This window comes from Petaurus breviceps, unplaced genomic scaffold (assembly GCF_028583685.1).
Source record: "Petaurus breviceps papuanus isolate PSGF00001 unplaced genomic scaffold, PetGlider_PUasm1.0 214, whole genome shotgun sequence".
In the NCBI taxonomy this organism is placed as follows: domain Eukaryota; kingdom Metazoa; phylum Chordata; class Mammalia; order Diprotodontia; family Petauridae; genus Petaurus; species Petaurus breviceps.
In genome coordinates, this window is record NW_027185863.1 from 15,145,633 (window position 1) to 15,161,476 (window position 15,844).

The 15,844-nt window shown below is 36.5% G+C and overlaps 1 protein-coding gene across 2 annotated transcripts in view; it reads right to left on the reverse strand.

The window, feature by feature from the left end:
* Positions 1-15,844, reverse strand: part of COL4A2 (collagen type IV alpha 2 chain) — a 301,862-nt gene that overhangs the window by 91,170 nt on the left and 194,848 nt on the right. For both annotated transcript variants that reach the window (XM_069094108.1, XM_069094110.1), the window contains exons 13-18: positions 15,183-15,281; positions 13,096-13,131; positions 11,732-11,782; positions 10,190-10,234; positions 2,143-2,196; positions 450-516 (exon numbers count right to left, since the gene is read on the reverse strand). In XM_069094108.1, the coding sequence (XP_068950209.1) occupies positions 450-516; positions 2,143-2,196; positions 10,190-10,234; positions 11,732-11,782; positions 13,096-13,131; positions 15,183-15,281 (352 nt within the window). The remainder of the gene's footprint in view (positions 1-449; positions 517-2,142; positions 2,197-10,189; positions 10,235-11,731; positions 11,783-13,095; positions 13,132-15,182; positions 15,282-15,844) is intronic.

Below are 15,844 nucleotides of genomic sequence, written 5' to 3' on the forward strand. Positions count from 1 at the left end.
TTTATCAATTAAGAGATAATTGGTAACCTCAGAGAAAGTCGTCTCAGTTAAAAAAGGGGGATGGAAGCCAGATTGCAGGGGAATTTGAAGAGTCAATTCTTTTTTTTTTTGCTTTTTTGGAGGGCAATTGGGGTTAAGTGACTTGCCCAAAGTCACATGGCTAGTGATTGTGTCAAGTGTCTGAGGCTGCATTTGAACTCAGGTCCTACTGACTCCAGGGCTGGTGCTCTATTCACTGAACCACCAACGGCCCCAAGTCAATTCTTTTTATCTCTTTGTGAAGATATGGGAGATGAACATACCATTTTCCTAAGGTAAAAAACACCGTAACAATCTTAGTCCGCTAGAGGCTTATTTATGAGAATGTTTAACAAGCCTTTCTTTTTCCTACACTCAATCCTCCTACCCCCTTTTATGTGGAACAAAACTAGCAGAGATGACATACATACCTTTTATTAGAGAGGGATGGGGTGAATATGAAGGTGTCCCAGGGGGACCTCGGTCACCTATGTCTCCCTAAAGAAGGCAAAAGAGAGAATTATTTATTTAGAGAAAAACCTTTTGAAGTATTTGGGAACAAATACTTCAAAGAACAAAGCTGAACTTAAATGTTATTTAAATAGGCCAAGATTTTTTCTTGCTGTCATTCTTAAGTATGTTGATTAAGCTATCAATAGGTGGGGCATGATATCACACTCTCACTGTTATGTGTCTAAGGAAATAATTCCATAGTATCTAAATTATTCTTGAGATTCCATCTGAAATCAACCATGTTTATTTTCCCCATCTTTTTTTGGGGGGGGGGGCAGAAGGCAAAGCAAATGGGGTTAAATGACTTGCCCAAGGTCACACAGCTAATAAGTGTCAAGTGTCTGAGGCTGGATTTGAACTCACGTCCTCCTGACTCTAGACCCAGTGCTCTATGCACTGCACCATCTAGCCGCCCCTTTCCCCATCTTTTCTAATTTTACTTCTCTGCCTGTTCTTTCTCTTTGGTACTTAGATCCTTCAGAGTCTTGCAAAGTGATTTGTGTTTCTTCTAGCCGTTGTTTTTTGGCCAAGACGCATGTAAGTTCTTTTGCCCTTGCCCCACTAATTATTCCAGTTGTTGCCTGATTCTTTATCGTTTTGTAATCCCAGCTGTGATATGTGCTCCAATAGTGGACAAATAAAGTGCATAATGTACCATAAAGGCACACGTCTTTTATTGTGCCCCTAACTCAGGGCTTTAGGTTCTTCTGTCAGCAATGCCCAAGTAGGAGTAAGCATTCTTTCATCATAGCTATCAATGCTAATTCTTAACTTCAGTTCTCAGGGCTAGTTCTCACCTTTAGTTGTCTTTCTCATTCTTTTCATGATCAGGAGACAATTTCTTGGTGCAAACCATTTCTTTCCCCAATCCCCATCCCTAGCAAGCTCTTACTGAGCAGTGGAAGAAATTTTCCTATCTAAAGGTTTTCTGAAAAGAAATGGGGAAGGAGTTAAAATCACTGTTCATAGCCCCTGTTGAGACCACGAGCATGGGTGGTTATTTTCCTCTATGTGTAAACTTTCAAATTGTCTGGGCTGAATGCTATTTTATTCATCCAATCAAAGATGGATTCTCAGATTTACAATATTTAGGCAAGGAGGCAATTGATGGGATTATATTCTAATCACAGGGATAAGTGTTAAATCTGTGATTTAATCAATACAGGGATGGATAAGGAAACTCTCTACCAATGCAGGCTGGCACCATTTCTGCATCTTAGGGTCTTAGAAAGTTTCCTAGAACAGCAGTGTCAAATTCAGGGAGAAAGGTGGAGGGGAGGGTGTGTACCACATATGGACTTACTTTCAAAATGGAATCTTAACAATATTTTATCATATTTTTACTTATTTTGTTTACTAATTCCTACTTACTTTTTATTCTGGTTGCTGGTTGCATGTGCAACCAGCTGGTTTAGAATACTGAGAAGTTAAGTGATTTGTCTACACAGGGCCAGAATTGTGATTTTTTTGAACAAAATCTGTCAAGGCCCTCTTTCTAGTTATGAAGCAATAAGGCTTCTCAAATTCTAATGAAACACATGAAAAATGAATTAAAATAATCTGATCAAAGATGAATATAATGTCTTGATACTTGTGATAAAGATATATTACCGGTGGTCCTTTAAAGCCATCATTTCCTGGAAATCCATCAGGTCCTCTTAATCCCTATAGGAAAAGAAAAAAAAAACAATATCACCAATCATGAATTGTTAATAATAACTATTCATTTAAGAATTTTTTTCTGTAAATATTTTTCAAAATTTTATGGCAATGTGTTTATATGGATTTCTAATTCCCACTTATTCATTACTATTTTGAAATAGTTAAGTTTTTCCTTAAAGATGTGTATGTGTAGAAATGTGAAGTCTTTTTCAGTCTAGGAATTTAATTTGCTTTCCCAAAGGCAGATAAAGCAGAAACTCCAAGCAAACAAAACACCACGGATCAATGAAACAAGTTATAAATTATTTGGCTTCAGATTTACCTTTTTTTTTTTTTCAAAATTAAGACATCTATTTGCCTAGGGATATATGCTTTAAATTACATAAGACCTCAGTTTCAACTTCACTAAAATTCATTGAATTTCACTGAAATTAGTTTAGTTTTGGGCTTTTAAAGATAGGGAGGTTTTGGTTTTCAGTCTCTTTGACACTAGGTGGAGCTTAAGATTTAAAAGAGGAAGGCAGAATTTTCAAAGTCTTCCTACTCTGCCTTGATCTTCAAGCACACCTAGCATCTGATGCAGAGATAAAATAAGAATTTGTTATGGCTTGTATCTACACAGAAAAAGCGAAGTGAAAATCTGGAAATGGTCTATCCATTTAATCTGGACAATATAGTCAATAGGATCACATAGACCAAAATATCAACCTAATTAAATCAGCATCAGGTTAAAAAAAAATCAATATTATTCAAAGCATTTTGATGTATGTGTATTGTAAGTATAGTCGACTAGATGTCTATTGTTCTTTAATGAAATCAAATGAATAACACAAATCTAGGTAATTTAAAGTCTTCTTTTATTCTATGACTTTTGACTTGGAAACATTTTGATTGATTTCTTTGATAAGCAGAATCAATTTTTTTTCCTCTTTGTGAGGACAGAACATTTTTACCTTGTCTTTCTGTTATCACACAAAGAGCATAGCTCTAATGAGAATTAGATTTCTGATCATGATCATTTAATTAGAAGTTTATGTTTAGATCAAATAAACAGAAATGCACCAAATCTCCATGTTACATTGTACCATGTAGATATAGCCATAGTTACTTGGCTGAGTCATGCTACCACCACTATCATCAGTTAAATGCATTAAGCTGTCAAGCAGTCACAATGTTCTATGATGTGAACATCAAAAAGGAATGTATCAAAGAAGTTGTCCGCCTTTCTGGGAAGAGAGTTAACTCTCCTATAGCGTATTGGAGTGGAGTGGGGATCAATCTGCTTTTATATAACTAAACATTGTGAATAACTAAGAAAGGGACTAAAAACAATGAACAGATCACTCTAAAGATTCCTCCTTGGCACAGGGACTCACGGCAGCAGTAATATTTTTTTTTTCAGTAATTACATAGAGGATCCATCTTGTAACAACTCTGACAGTTTTGGGACTTTTCTGTGAGTAGTCCTAACCACAGTTAAACCAACAGGAACTGGTGGGAGAGGGAGTACCCAGGGTGATAATGCCAGGATAGCTCTAGAGTATGATGGGAAGAAATTGTTCTGTGAAGAGGAACTTTTGTTTAGAATCCCATTGAGATTAACTGAGGTTTATCTGTTCAACAAATTTATATTTAAACATATATGGAAAATCAAAGGAAGCCCTTCCACCTAGGAACTATATATATTTGATTTTTGGAGGGGGAAGGCAGGGCAGTTGCGGTTAAGTGACTTGCCCAAGGTCATACGGCTAGTTTTGTGTTAAGTTTGAGGTCGAATTTGAACTCAGGTCCTCCTGATTCCAGGGCCCATACTCTATTCACTGCACCACCTAGTGACCCCTGAACTTATATTCTTTACGGATAATGGAAGAAGTGCTGTAGAACTGCAGAACAAATCTTATCCTCATTTTTAAAAAGGAAAGAGGGCATGGTCTGCAAGTTATATGTAATCAAGCTTGACATCCATTCCTGGCAAAATACAAAGGTATATCTATAAAGAGTAATTCTTGTGCAATGATCACTAACAGCCAGTGTGGCTTCTTTATGAAGAAGTCATGCCAGACTAACTTTTCTTCCTTTTCTGAAAGGGTAGCTAGACGGGTATATCAGCGGAATGCTGTAGACACAGTAGACTTAGATTTCAGCAAAGCGTTTGACTAAGCTTCTTGCCATCACGTAAATAGGAGAATAGAATATGAGCTGATTGATGACATAGATACAGTGAATTTGGAACAGGTTGAATGATCAGACCCAATCAATAGACATTAATGGCCCCTTGTCAGTGTGGATGAAAAGCACCTAGTGAAAACCCCCAGAAACCTGTCCTGTGCTGTTCAACGTTTTTATCAATGACTTGAATAAAAGGCGCAGATGACATACTTGTCAAATTTGTAGGCTGAAGAGATAGTTAACATGATGGATAGTTTTCATGTGAAGCCCAAACTGAAACCATCACTTTTCACCTCAGCATATTCATGAATAGCTTTACAATTCTTTTCTTGAGTCTTGTAACAGTGCATGTGAAACTCATTTGGCTCAATAACCATGTCTAAATGTGACATCAGTTGAACTTCATGCTGGGATTTAGCCTAATCATGCTTACCAGAAGGATACATGAAGGAATGGCTATTAGAATCTTACTTGTGGGCCCAGCCCTCCCAAAAGACATTAAACTCTCAAATGAAGATTTGTAACATAATAATTGTAGTTTAATATCAATCAAAACATTTCCACAGTCCATGCTTATTTTGAAGTAAAAAGCCAACTTCAACTAAGAAACAAATTCTTATTCTAGAAAGAGAAAGGATAATAATATTTAACTCTTTTTCAAAAGTTGTTAATTTTTTTATTTCCATGTTTATGTCATAGTTTCTCCTGTGCCATTAACTTTTTAAAATTTCTTTTGGTATTTGTCCCTCCTTTTGATCAATCTCTTCCTATGGCTTAAGAACAATCTGTTCCTTTTCAAAAGTATCTTTTAAATGGCCAGAGAATTCATGAATGGGTTGATATCACTATGAGCACTCTAAGTATGACTGAACATTTTGGGAACCTTGCTGACTTGAGTATTCTCCCTCCTATTTTTTTTTTTTTTTGCTTTTTTTGGGAGGACAATTGGGGTTGTGACTTGCCCAAGGTCACATGGCTAGTTTTTGTGTTAAGTGTTTGAGGCTGGATTTGAACTCAGGTCCTCCTGACTCCAGGGCCGGTGCTCTATTCACTGTGCCACCTAGCTGCCCCTGACTTGAGTATTCTCAATGATTAACGACAAAGAAACTAAATTCTGGATTTTTCTCTGCATTTGCTACAAGAACTCAGCATCATTTTGGGATTGATGGTCCTGTATCCAATCCTGTTGCCTTGCCTGGGTACATATGCCAACTCTACTTTTTAATCAATGGAAAGAATTGCATTTTTTCATTGTTTCTTCAGTGTGAGACCTTTCAAATACTTGGTAGTTTTTCAGACAGACATGTTCTTGACAACTCGGGAAGTTAATGGGTGTTTCTGAAGTGGACTCAGAGATTTGAACTCCTTGGCTTGCATGATTTTGGGGGTTTTTCTGGATCAAGTGCCTTGCCATTTTAAATGATTATCTGGGATAGATTAGAGGAAAATAAAGAATTGGGGCTTCTAGAAGGCTTGGTCAATGATATTTAATTTTAAAGAATAGAGTGATGAATTCAAAGAAAGTTTAATCATATACTTTTGGAAAGGGTACTGCTTACAGAACTTCCATAAACTCATAGGAAGAGAGTGATTGTGTATATTAATGATGGAGGCCAAAATCTATCCCTGGGAGTAAATTTTCTTTTCTTTTATGCTTTTTAAATGTATTTTAAAATTTGCTGTTTACAGTAGATCCCCTGAAGCTGCAACTGGTTTCTAGTTACATTTTATAATATTAAACGTCTGAACCCAGCTGAACATACAGCAGGAGGTAACACAACTTGGCAAGAAAGACAGCGCATAGTAGAAGTGGTTGTCATATATCATAATGTAATCTAGTAGAATGATAGAGTCATTTGCATGGGCCCCAACTATTTCCTATTCCCCTTCTCCCCCCACTTCCTTATCAAGTAAACCATGTCCTCTTAGCAACTGAGAGTCCCACTTGACAGAAAGTATCTATTGTTTCCCAAGCTGTTCTAACTGTGGAGAGCTACATTAAATTAGCCAGAAATGAACAGCTGGGCCAGGCTTCACAAAATTCCAAAAGCAACAAGGATGCCATGTGGTTGGAGCATCTGCCTGATACAAATGGCAGATTCACTCAGTAGGGATTTGTGGCATTAGGCTGACTTTTCATAAAGCCACTATCAATGTTTTTTGAAGGATCATGAAGCTCAGGTGAGTAGACACAAGACCGAAGATGAGCAAAAGATGTCCTGATTTTAAAAGAGGGTGAATTCCTTTGGATATAGGCCAATAAAGTTGACTTTGATTCTTTGAAAATTTTTTTAACACTTTAAAGAGGATGGTTTATAACCATCACTAAGAGCCAGCATAGTTTCATCATGGCTTATGATAAACCAATCACTTTTCCTTTTTAGACGAGGTTACTAGAATTAGGTTACTAGGTCATGGGAATGGAACAGGTACTTTATGCCTAAATTTTAGTAAGTCATGCTATCCTTGTGGACAAAAACAGAGAAGATGCGAGCTAGATGAAAATATAGTTGGGTAGATTAGGAAATTGTTGAGTGACTAGAACTAAAAAGTAGTGATAAATGTATTGATGCCAACCTGGAGGAGGGTCTTTAGTGAAATGTTCCTGGGGAACTACTTTTAGCCATGTTCTGTTCAACATTTCCATAAAGGACTTGGATAAAGGCATAGATGACATGTTTACCAAATTGGCAAAATACATCTGGAAGGATGACAGAGATGAGTTTCTGGTAGATCAGAGATTAAATTTAGTAGAGACAAATGTAATCTCCTGCACTTAAGTTCAAAGAATCAACTGCATAAATATGGGTGGAGAAAATGTAGCTACAAAAGCAGCTTGTGTGAACAAGATCTGGAGAATTTTAGTGAGCTATGCCCTCACTGAGTCGAAGTATGACACTGAAGCCAAAAAAGAGAATGTCATTTAAGGCTGCATTAACAAAGACATGATATTCAGCATGACAGTCTACCCCTGGCCAGACTATAACGGAGTATTATATATTATAACGGAGTTTTGGGTACCATCTTTTTGAAAGGAAACTAACCAGCTTGTCAGAGGACTGTGGACCAAGATGGCGATAGGAGTAGAGAATACAGAATACCATAATCAGTTGAAGGAAGTTGGAATATTTAGCCTGGGGAAGAGAATACTCTGGGGACGTGACAGAGATTTTCAAGTATTTAAACACTTGTGTAGAAGACGGATGAAACTTGTCCTGCTTGGCCCCAGAGGAAAGGACTCAGAACAATGTGTGGAAGTTGCAGATAGACAAATTTTGGCTTGATATAAGAGGGGGAAAACCCCCCTCATAACTACAGTTGTCTAAAAGTAGAATAGACTAGATGTAGTGTAGAATAGAATAGCGGTAGTGGATTTGCTGACACTAAGGTTTTCAAACAAAGTCTGGATGACCACTTGCTGGAGATTTTAGTTCAGTCATGGGTGGGACTAGAGAGGTTCTGGAGTCCTTTTTGACTCTAACCCTGTAACTCTGGGACCCTCTCTATGTTTTAAAGCATCGATTGGTAGAGGAACACCAACTTTTGTCTCTCTCCATCTATATGTTACTGTTATCTGGGATATCTAAGTTCCTCTTATTTCCAGAATGTTATCAATAATTAGGTGCTGTGGATGTTTGAAGCAGCATCAGTACCTCAGCATAGGTTTGAAGAATGAATACAGGAACCAATAAATAGAGTAACAAGGGACATTGTAGCATATAATCAGCTTTTGGTAAAAATCAATGGTTTAAATGAGAAGACATAAGAGTTAATAAAATCAAGATCCAAGCTGTAGGTCATAAACTATAGTAGGGTATCAATGCCCATTAGAAGTAGGTGAAGGATGAACCTGGAAGAATAACCCCAAAAATGCCAGTTGTATTAGCCTTATTAATTACAGGATAGAAATAAGGATCCTGATGTGAGGATAGCTTTTGCTGTATCATTAACTTCTAGTTATTTGCCAGTGGCTTATTGACATGGTTTATAACTTAACTTTCTTGGAGGTCAATGCCCAGAATGGTCTCCAAGAGGAGATTTATTTTTCCTTCCTAGCTCTTATACAGCTGCTTGCAAAAAGCTCAGGGGGCACTGGAGTGAGACTATGTCTCATGGCAGTTTCTTTGCACTTGGTACCATACTCCTTGATTTGGCTGAATCCTTGTATCCCATGAAAGATTTCCCTGGTAAGAGGGTGGGGCAGGGAGAAAGGATGGAAGAAGACTACATTAGACTAAATTAGGTTAAAGAGATTACATGTGGATTTCAGTTCTCTGTGTTTATGCTCCCTTCTGTTAGGATGGAGAACTGAGAATCTAATGTAAAGACTCTGAAATGCCTTTCAGTTAAGTTCATGTCTGATTAGCACTCTTGATTAGAGTAGCATCCTAATGAGGTCATGGATTTAATTCATAGGTGGCATAATTATTACTGCTATGCTCTGTGGTCATAGACTCAATTTTCAGCCCCCATCCAACTGTTTATTTTAAAATAAATTCACACCATTAGTCCAACATCATTATTATTGTTATTATTATTATTTGCTTTTTTGGATGGAGGAGGGCAGGGCAATTGGGGTGAAGTGACTTGCCCAAGGTCATATGGCTAGTAAGTATTGAGTTTCTGAGGCTGGATTTGAACTCAGGTTCCCCTGACTCCAGGGCTGGTGCTCTATTCACTCACCACCTAGCCACCCCTATTGTTAGTATTATTATTAGTTCTAATAGTGAGGTTTTATTTTTACATTGAAATAATTTCCAGATATATTCCCTTTATTGCCACTACCACTCATGTGATTAGCCCCATGTAAGACTGAATTACTGAAACTTTACTTGCACAATGAATTGACATTTTTTTTTAATGCAGACTTATATGTGAACTGAAAATAAAATAAATGGTAAGTATACTGTCTCTGGTACTATATATCATTAAAAAAGACTCTACATGAGGTCTAGATATATAATGCTTTTCCATATAATGCTTTCCTTCAGAGAATGGTCAAAAATCTGTCCAAAGAACACATTTTAACATGATTGTTTCATTTAAAAACAAAAAAATAAAAGAAAACATTAAGAAGGGTGTTAATAAATGTATGAGATAAATATAAAGAAATAGCATTGTACATTTTATTTTGGTGATATTGTGGTAAAAATCAAATTCAGCCTGCAAGAAAGTTCATCAATCCAACCTCCCCTTGGAAATTACCAGCATCTAGTATTGCACTGGACCAAGGAATTTACATATTAAAGAACAGTTTGACCGTTACTGAGTGAGGTGGAAGCACAGTAACCTGGGTTATCCACATACAGCTAAAAGATATAGAGCCTTGAAGGTGAACTCAGGGAGTCAGGAAATGAAGAAGCAAAGGGATAACAATGGAAGAACTTAAATGGTTGGGTTCAAGGAAGTAAACAAATGCAGGATGAATCGATCCAGGTCATTCTGAAAGGGATGAAAGACTAGAAAGAGCACCAATATTATCAAACATGCAAAAAGTGTTTCAAATGTTTGCCATTAATCAAAGTTTGACATAGCTTTTGTTGTGTGTGTGTGTGTGTGTGTGTGTGCGCGCATGTGTCTTGTTTTGGGTTTTTGTTTTTTTGCTTTTTGGAGGGGGGAGGGCAGGGTAATTGGGGTGAAGTGACTTACCCAAGGTCACATGGCTAGTAAGTGTTAAATGACTGAGGTCAGATTTGAACTCAGGTCCTCCTGACTCCAGGGCAGGTACTCTACTCACTGCACTAACACCAGCTGCTCCTGTATTGTTTTTTGATAATCCCAAATGTTTCACTTACAGAAAAGACTCGTTTTGATGTCCCACACTTACTTTCTCTCCTTGTTCTCCTCGTCCACCATTGAGGCCTGGCAGACCCTAAATTGACAAAAGAACAATATCAATAACGGCCCCAAATGTACCACTGGGAAAGATAACATCTTTGTATCAGAGAGGACCTATTAAAGGACATTCTTTCCCTTCCCCCTCAAAGTACATTTAAACTTTTTTTGGCCTTTTTGGAGGGGGGAAGGCAGGGCAATTGGGGTGAAGTGACTTGCCCAATGTCACACAGCTGGTAAGTGTGTCAAGCGTCTGAAGTGAGATTTGAACTCAGATCCTCCTGACTCCAGGGCCAGTGCTCTATTCACTGCACCACCTAGTCGCCCCCTACATTTAAACTTTTAAGTGACTTTTAACCTTAAAAAAGATCAAAACATGATGTTTTTATTATAAACCTTGTCCTGTGCATTGAGAAATAACTGGCAATGGACCACTAGGTGCGAGAAATCCAAGAAGGTATCTGAGAACTACAGCACAAGTGTTTGTGGACTTCCGCTTTGGTGAAGATATCCTAGCTACACCTGGATGGACAGAGGAAGCTTATTTTCACAGCCTGCATATTTTAATATCAGACTAGTGGATGTATCTTGGGAATTATTTTATTTCTATAGAAGAGGGCATGTGCCAAAAAATCTTTACTTTTACTGAGTCAAGAATTTTTCGTTAATTTTATAGTAAATATCTTGGTTTGCCTTTTCATTCATTTCTTCCAAAGACGTATAGTTTATTCTTTTGTTCCAGTCTTCTCCAATAGTGAGAAAACCCAGAACAAATAGCAATATACCCACAGGACACATTGCAATTGTTCTAGTCTATAAGAAAACAGAGGTCTGGGAGTCAATGGTTTATTGGAATTATTCTGCAACAGTTCTTTATAAGAAAATCAGAAAATAATATTCATATTAGAATTAGGGGACAAACATGTAGTCACAAAGTAAATATATGGCATTGTTCTGAAAGCTAAGAATATTCTTCAGTGTGACATATTTTCCTAAGGAAAAAACCTTGTAACTTCTATAGGGACAAAATAATTATTTAGGTCCCTTTTCCCTTTCAAGTGAATTATTCCTTAGTAAGCTTCCATATGCATTTAATTAAAAGAGAAAGTTTCTAAGACTACCTGAAAAATGTGGATCAAATTTCTGTAGAGTTCTCAAAGAGGGGCAAAAAACCACTGAGGTCAACTCTCCCACATTTTTGGGGTGGGTGGAAGGTTAGGTGCATGGAACTGTGTGGTACAAATAGGCGGGGGGAATTACAGAAATGTATGGAGTAAGAAAAAGGAAGATTCCCTTTATTCTTCAAGAATTTGGGTTACTTTAGGAACAAACTTTTCACATGATCTACTCTTTCACTACTTACATGGAGTTCAGGCCAATGTGAAGAGACCCCATAGTGCTAAAAAATGTCTTTGAATTCCTATTTTTCAGTTGCAAAGCTAGAAAATCAGTGGAAACCCTTCTGCCTTTTACTCCCATATACTACCAAAGTAACATTTAAACAATATCCATATTTATAAAGTGAATGATTTACCCGTGGTCCTGGGAAGCCCACTACCCCTTCTTCACCTTTTCCTGAAATTCCCTAGGAGAACAATAATAGAGATGGATTAGTATGTGATCTAGCATATGGTATTTATTCCAATTGGTAGTGAGATTGACAACCCTTCACTTTTCCAGAAAGTTCAGCCTTTTATTTATTTATTTTGCTTTTTGGAGGGCAATTTGGGGTTAAGTGACTTGCCCAAGTTCACATGGCTAGTAGGTGTTAAGTTTCTGAGGCCGGATTTTGAACTCAGGTCCTCCTGACTCCAGGGCCTGTGATCCATCCACTGCGCCACCTAGCTGCCCCTCAGCCTTTTGTTACCAATATAACTTTCATATAGCCTCTCCAGGCTGAATTTCTAATTCTACCAGGTTTTTCTTTACGATGCCCCAGAAATCCCTTCACCTGGTTGTACATTCCACCCCTGGACCTCACACATTGGAAACACCCTCCACCCCAGCAACGTCTTGCTCTGGGTAGTTCCACCCAGAACCTTCACTTTAAGGAGGAATCTCAGGCCAGCATGTTTTCATTCCACTACAGCCTTTACTCCTGAACCTCCCAGACTTTGTCTTACAATGCATGTACATGGAGTACTTTTATCTCCTACCACTATTGCCTTTTTATCTCTCTTTTACATGTTGGCTTTTTTCATTAGAATGTAAATTTCTTGAGGGCAGATAATTTTTCATCTTGTATTTGTATTTCCAGTGCATAGTAGTGCCTGGAAAATAATATAAGTTTCATAAATGCTTGGTGATCTGACTAACTTTATTATAATTCAGTCATGACTAGAATACAATGATGACATGATTTATAAATTAGGATTAGAAATTATCTTGAAATACCACATGGGAAAGGGGTCAGGAAAGACTTTCCAGCAGAATATAAGTTGGTTGAAGGCATATTTTATAATTCCAGTGCCTAGAATAGACTCTGGCACATGATGCATAATTAATAAATACAGGCTAAATTAATTCATTAAAAGCCATCATGGAATTAAAGCAATGTTGCTTTAGGGCTTGTGATATATTGCAAATCCAAATACGAGAACTGGAGCCCCTTCACCTGGACATGTTGTGAAGCATCTGGTGATGTTTTGCAATTGATGGAAATGTTGATTAGCTAATATTTAAGATGCAAATCCATATCTGAAATTCTTTTCAAATGCGTGACTTAAAAAAAATTGAAAACAAGGGAAAAGATGAATGAGAAACAAAGGTGACATGGCTAGTTTGTTATCACAACTTCTAGATCTTCTAATATTCAAATTAAGAAAAACCCAAATAACACAGTGTTTTTAAATGGCAGGTCATTGCCATTTTTTACAGGATGTTTTACAGCTGACTTACTTGCCAGCCTGGGTCTCCCGGGCTTCCTTTTGCACCCTATAAAAACATGAAAAGTAAAAGATGATGAATACGCCAATAATGAAAATATTCAAAATATACCAGACTTTATTGTATGAAATGTACTCCAAAAATGATTATTTTGGGGAGATTATTATTAGCTCTAATAGTAACAAAAACTGGAAAAGTTTTTAACAGTTTCAAATTAATGTTAATTTTTAGGAGTCATGAACTTCATGATTTTATGAGCTTATGTTAGTAAAATTAAAAATAATTTTGTTTGGGTGTCCTTATAACATATCTGGATACATCCCAAATTATAAAATATGCTGAACTATATGAAGAATATCTGTGGCAAATTTTAATACTAGTCACCTTATGCCCTGCTCAGTCTATATTTGAATCACTGCGGTAGCATGTATACTCAAGAGAAATCAGCTAATTTTAGCATTAGCTTAAATAAAACACAGTTTTGAAGGTTAATTTTTGCAAAGACATAAAGAATTCATCACTACACTGAATATAAGTATTTTGAAAATAGCTTCTGTTTGAAATTATCCTTTTTCCTGTTCTCCATTAATGGGGATAGCTGAAATTTGAGGATTATTATTTTCTTAGAAGTGGATTCTCTGTCCTTCAGAAAAGCAAAAGCAGATTTAATCTGAATAATGAGGCCCTAATAATAATAGTAATGACTGGATGTTTACATAGCATTTTAAAGATTTTCAAAGCTCTTTGTATATAATATGTAAGTGATCCCTACAACAATTCCGAGAGGTAGGCAATATATTATTCCCATTTTACAGATGTGGAAACTTGGGTTCACAGAGGTTAACTGAATTGTAGAGACATTTAATGACTTGCCTGTGGTCCTATATTGCTAGTAAATATCTGAGGTAGTATTTGAACTCAGATCTTTCTATCTCCAATATTAGCACTTTATCACTACAGTATGATACAAATGTTGAATATTGATCTTATAGTTGCTGGTGAGTTTTTTTTTAACTAAAAGTTCAACATTTACTTATTTTTTTCCTAGAAGCTTTGTTGAAATAAATTGAATTTGACCAGTAATGACTTTTCAGGTAGAAAGAAATGTTTTGATTTAATGGTAATTGAAGAGTTTCATAAATGCTAATTCGTTATCTTTCACATCTCTATGCAGTTAGTTTTAAAAATGATCAATTTATGTCTGTAGGCAGACCAAGAGTTAAATGACTATCTCCAAAATTCACATGATATTTCTCAACATGGCAAGAATAAAAAAGTATGCTAATTCTAATTATGATAATTCAACCAATCATGAATCTGAATACATTTCTTTAATTAAAGTATTTGTACTTTTACTATGTATCTGTATGCCTTATAAAAGGCTTGACTTGAAGATGTTTATTTTATTTCAGATTCCAAAAAGTGTCTTATTAGAATATAAATTGTTATTAAGAACTGTACAGACAGGGCAAAGTGAATTTAAGTGACCCTCAGAGAAAAAAAATCTTGCTCCATTGACAACACTGAGGAAATCGAGTGTGACTTCGTTTTATAGAATTCAATTTACCACTATAATAAAAGCTAATTTTGTTCAATTCCTATAAATCAAGCTTAGAATCTATGCTGCAATGAGAATTCTAGGTACATAAGAAATAATTCTTAGGGTTTTGGAATGTCACATTGCCTTGAACTTAACAAAATTTCTATACAATACTAGAGTGGCAGACATGTTTGATGTCATCACAGTAACTGAATGGTATGATATCTATTTGGGCCCCCCCTTTTTTTGAGGGCAATTGGGGTTAAGTGACTTGCCCAAAGTCACACGAGTAGTAATTGTGTCAAGTGTCTGAGGCTGGATTTGAACTCAGGTCCTCCTGACTCCAGGGCTGGTGCTGTATTCACTGTGCCACCTAGCCAGCCCAATTTGGGCCTTTCTTAAGAGCACCTAGTATTTTTGTAAAGGAAAGAACATTTTCTCTTGTTTTTGAAATCTTCTGTTGAATACTATGTGTTCTTCCCCAAGCCCACGAAAGATGACAATTTCAAAAAGTTACTTATTTCAAATCATTTACTGAATTTCAATGCAGCACCTTTACCTTATATTGATCCATTTGGTCCACCACATTTTCAATAAAAGAAGTTGCACGGTCACTATCTGATGGAATTCCAGTGGGTCCAGGGCGTCCAATATCACCCTATTAGGCAATGATAAATAACAATTTAGCAGTGGAAACTACAATTTTTAAAGAAAGGATCTTTACTTGTAAAGAATGGGATTGTTTCTCATGAATTTTAGGGATGACTTGTTCATTTCAGTTGAATTATTGATTATAAAAACTGTCCTGATAGTTTCTGTTTTAGAGATAATATACTATTTTCTTGCCTCAAGACCTAAGTATAGAAGCATGTGTTCCTTTAGTTGCTAATGGTTTCCTGAATGCGAAATTCTATTCTATTCTTTTTTTTTTTTTGGTTACCTCTCACAATGTGTCTCACAATCTTCCATAAATTCTGGAAAGTAAGGAATATAGTCTTGCTTTAGAGGTCATATGGTCATTGATCAAGCCTAAATATCAATGTTATGAGTGAACCATTCTGTGATTAAATTTTCATTCAGTCCTTTTTAAAAAAAAAACTGATATCAGTCATCGGTGTGAATAAAAAATGTGGGCCTCTGCACTGTCACAGTGAAGAACCAGGCCCCTCATTTTAGGCAAAATGACTCAAATGTGCCTATTTTCATTATGGTGTACAAAGG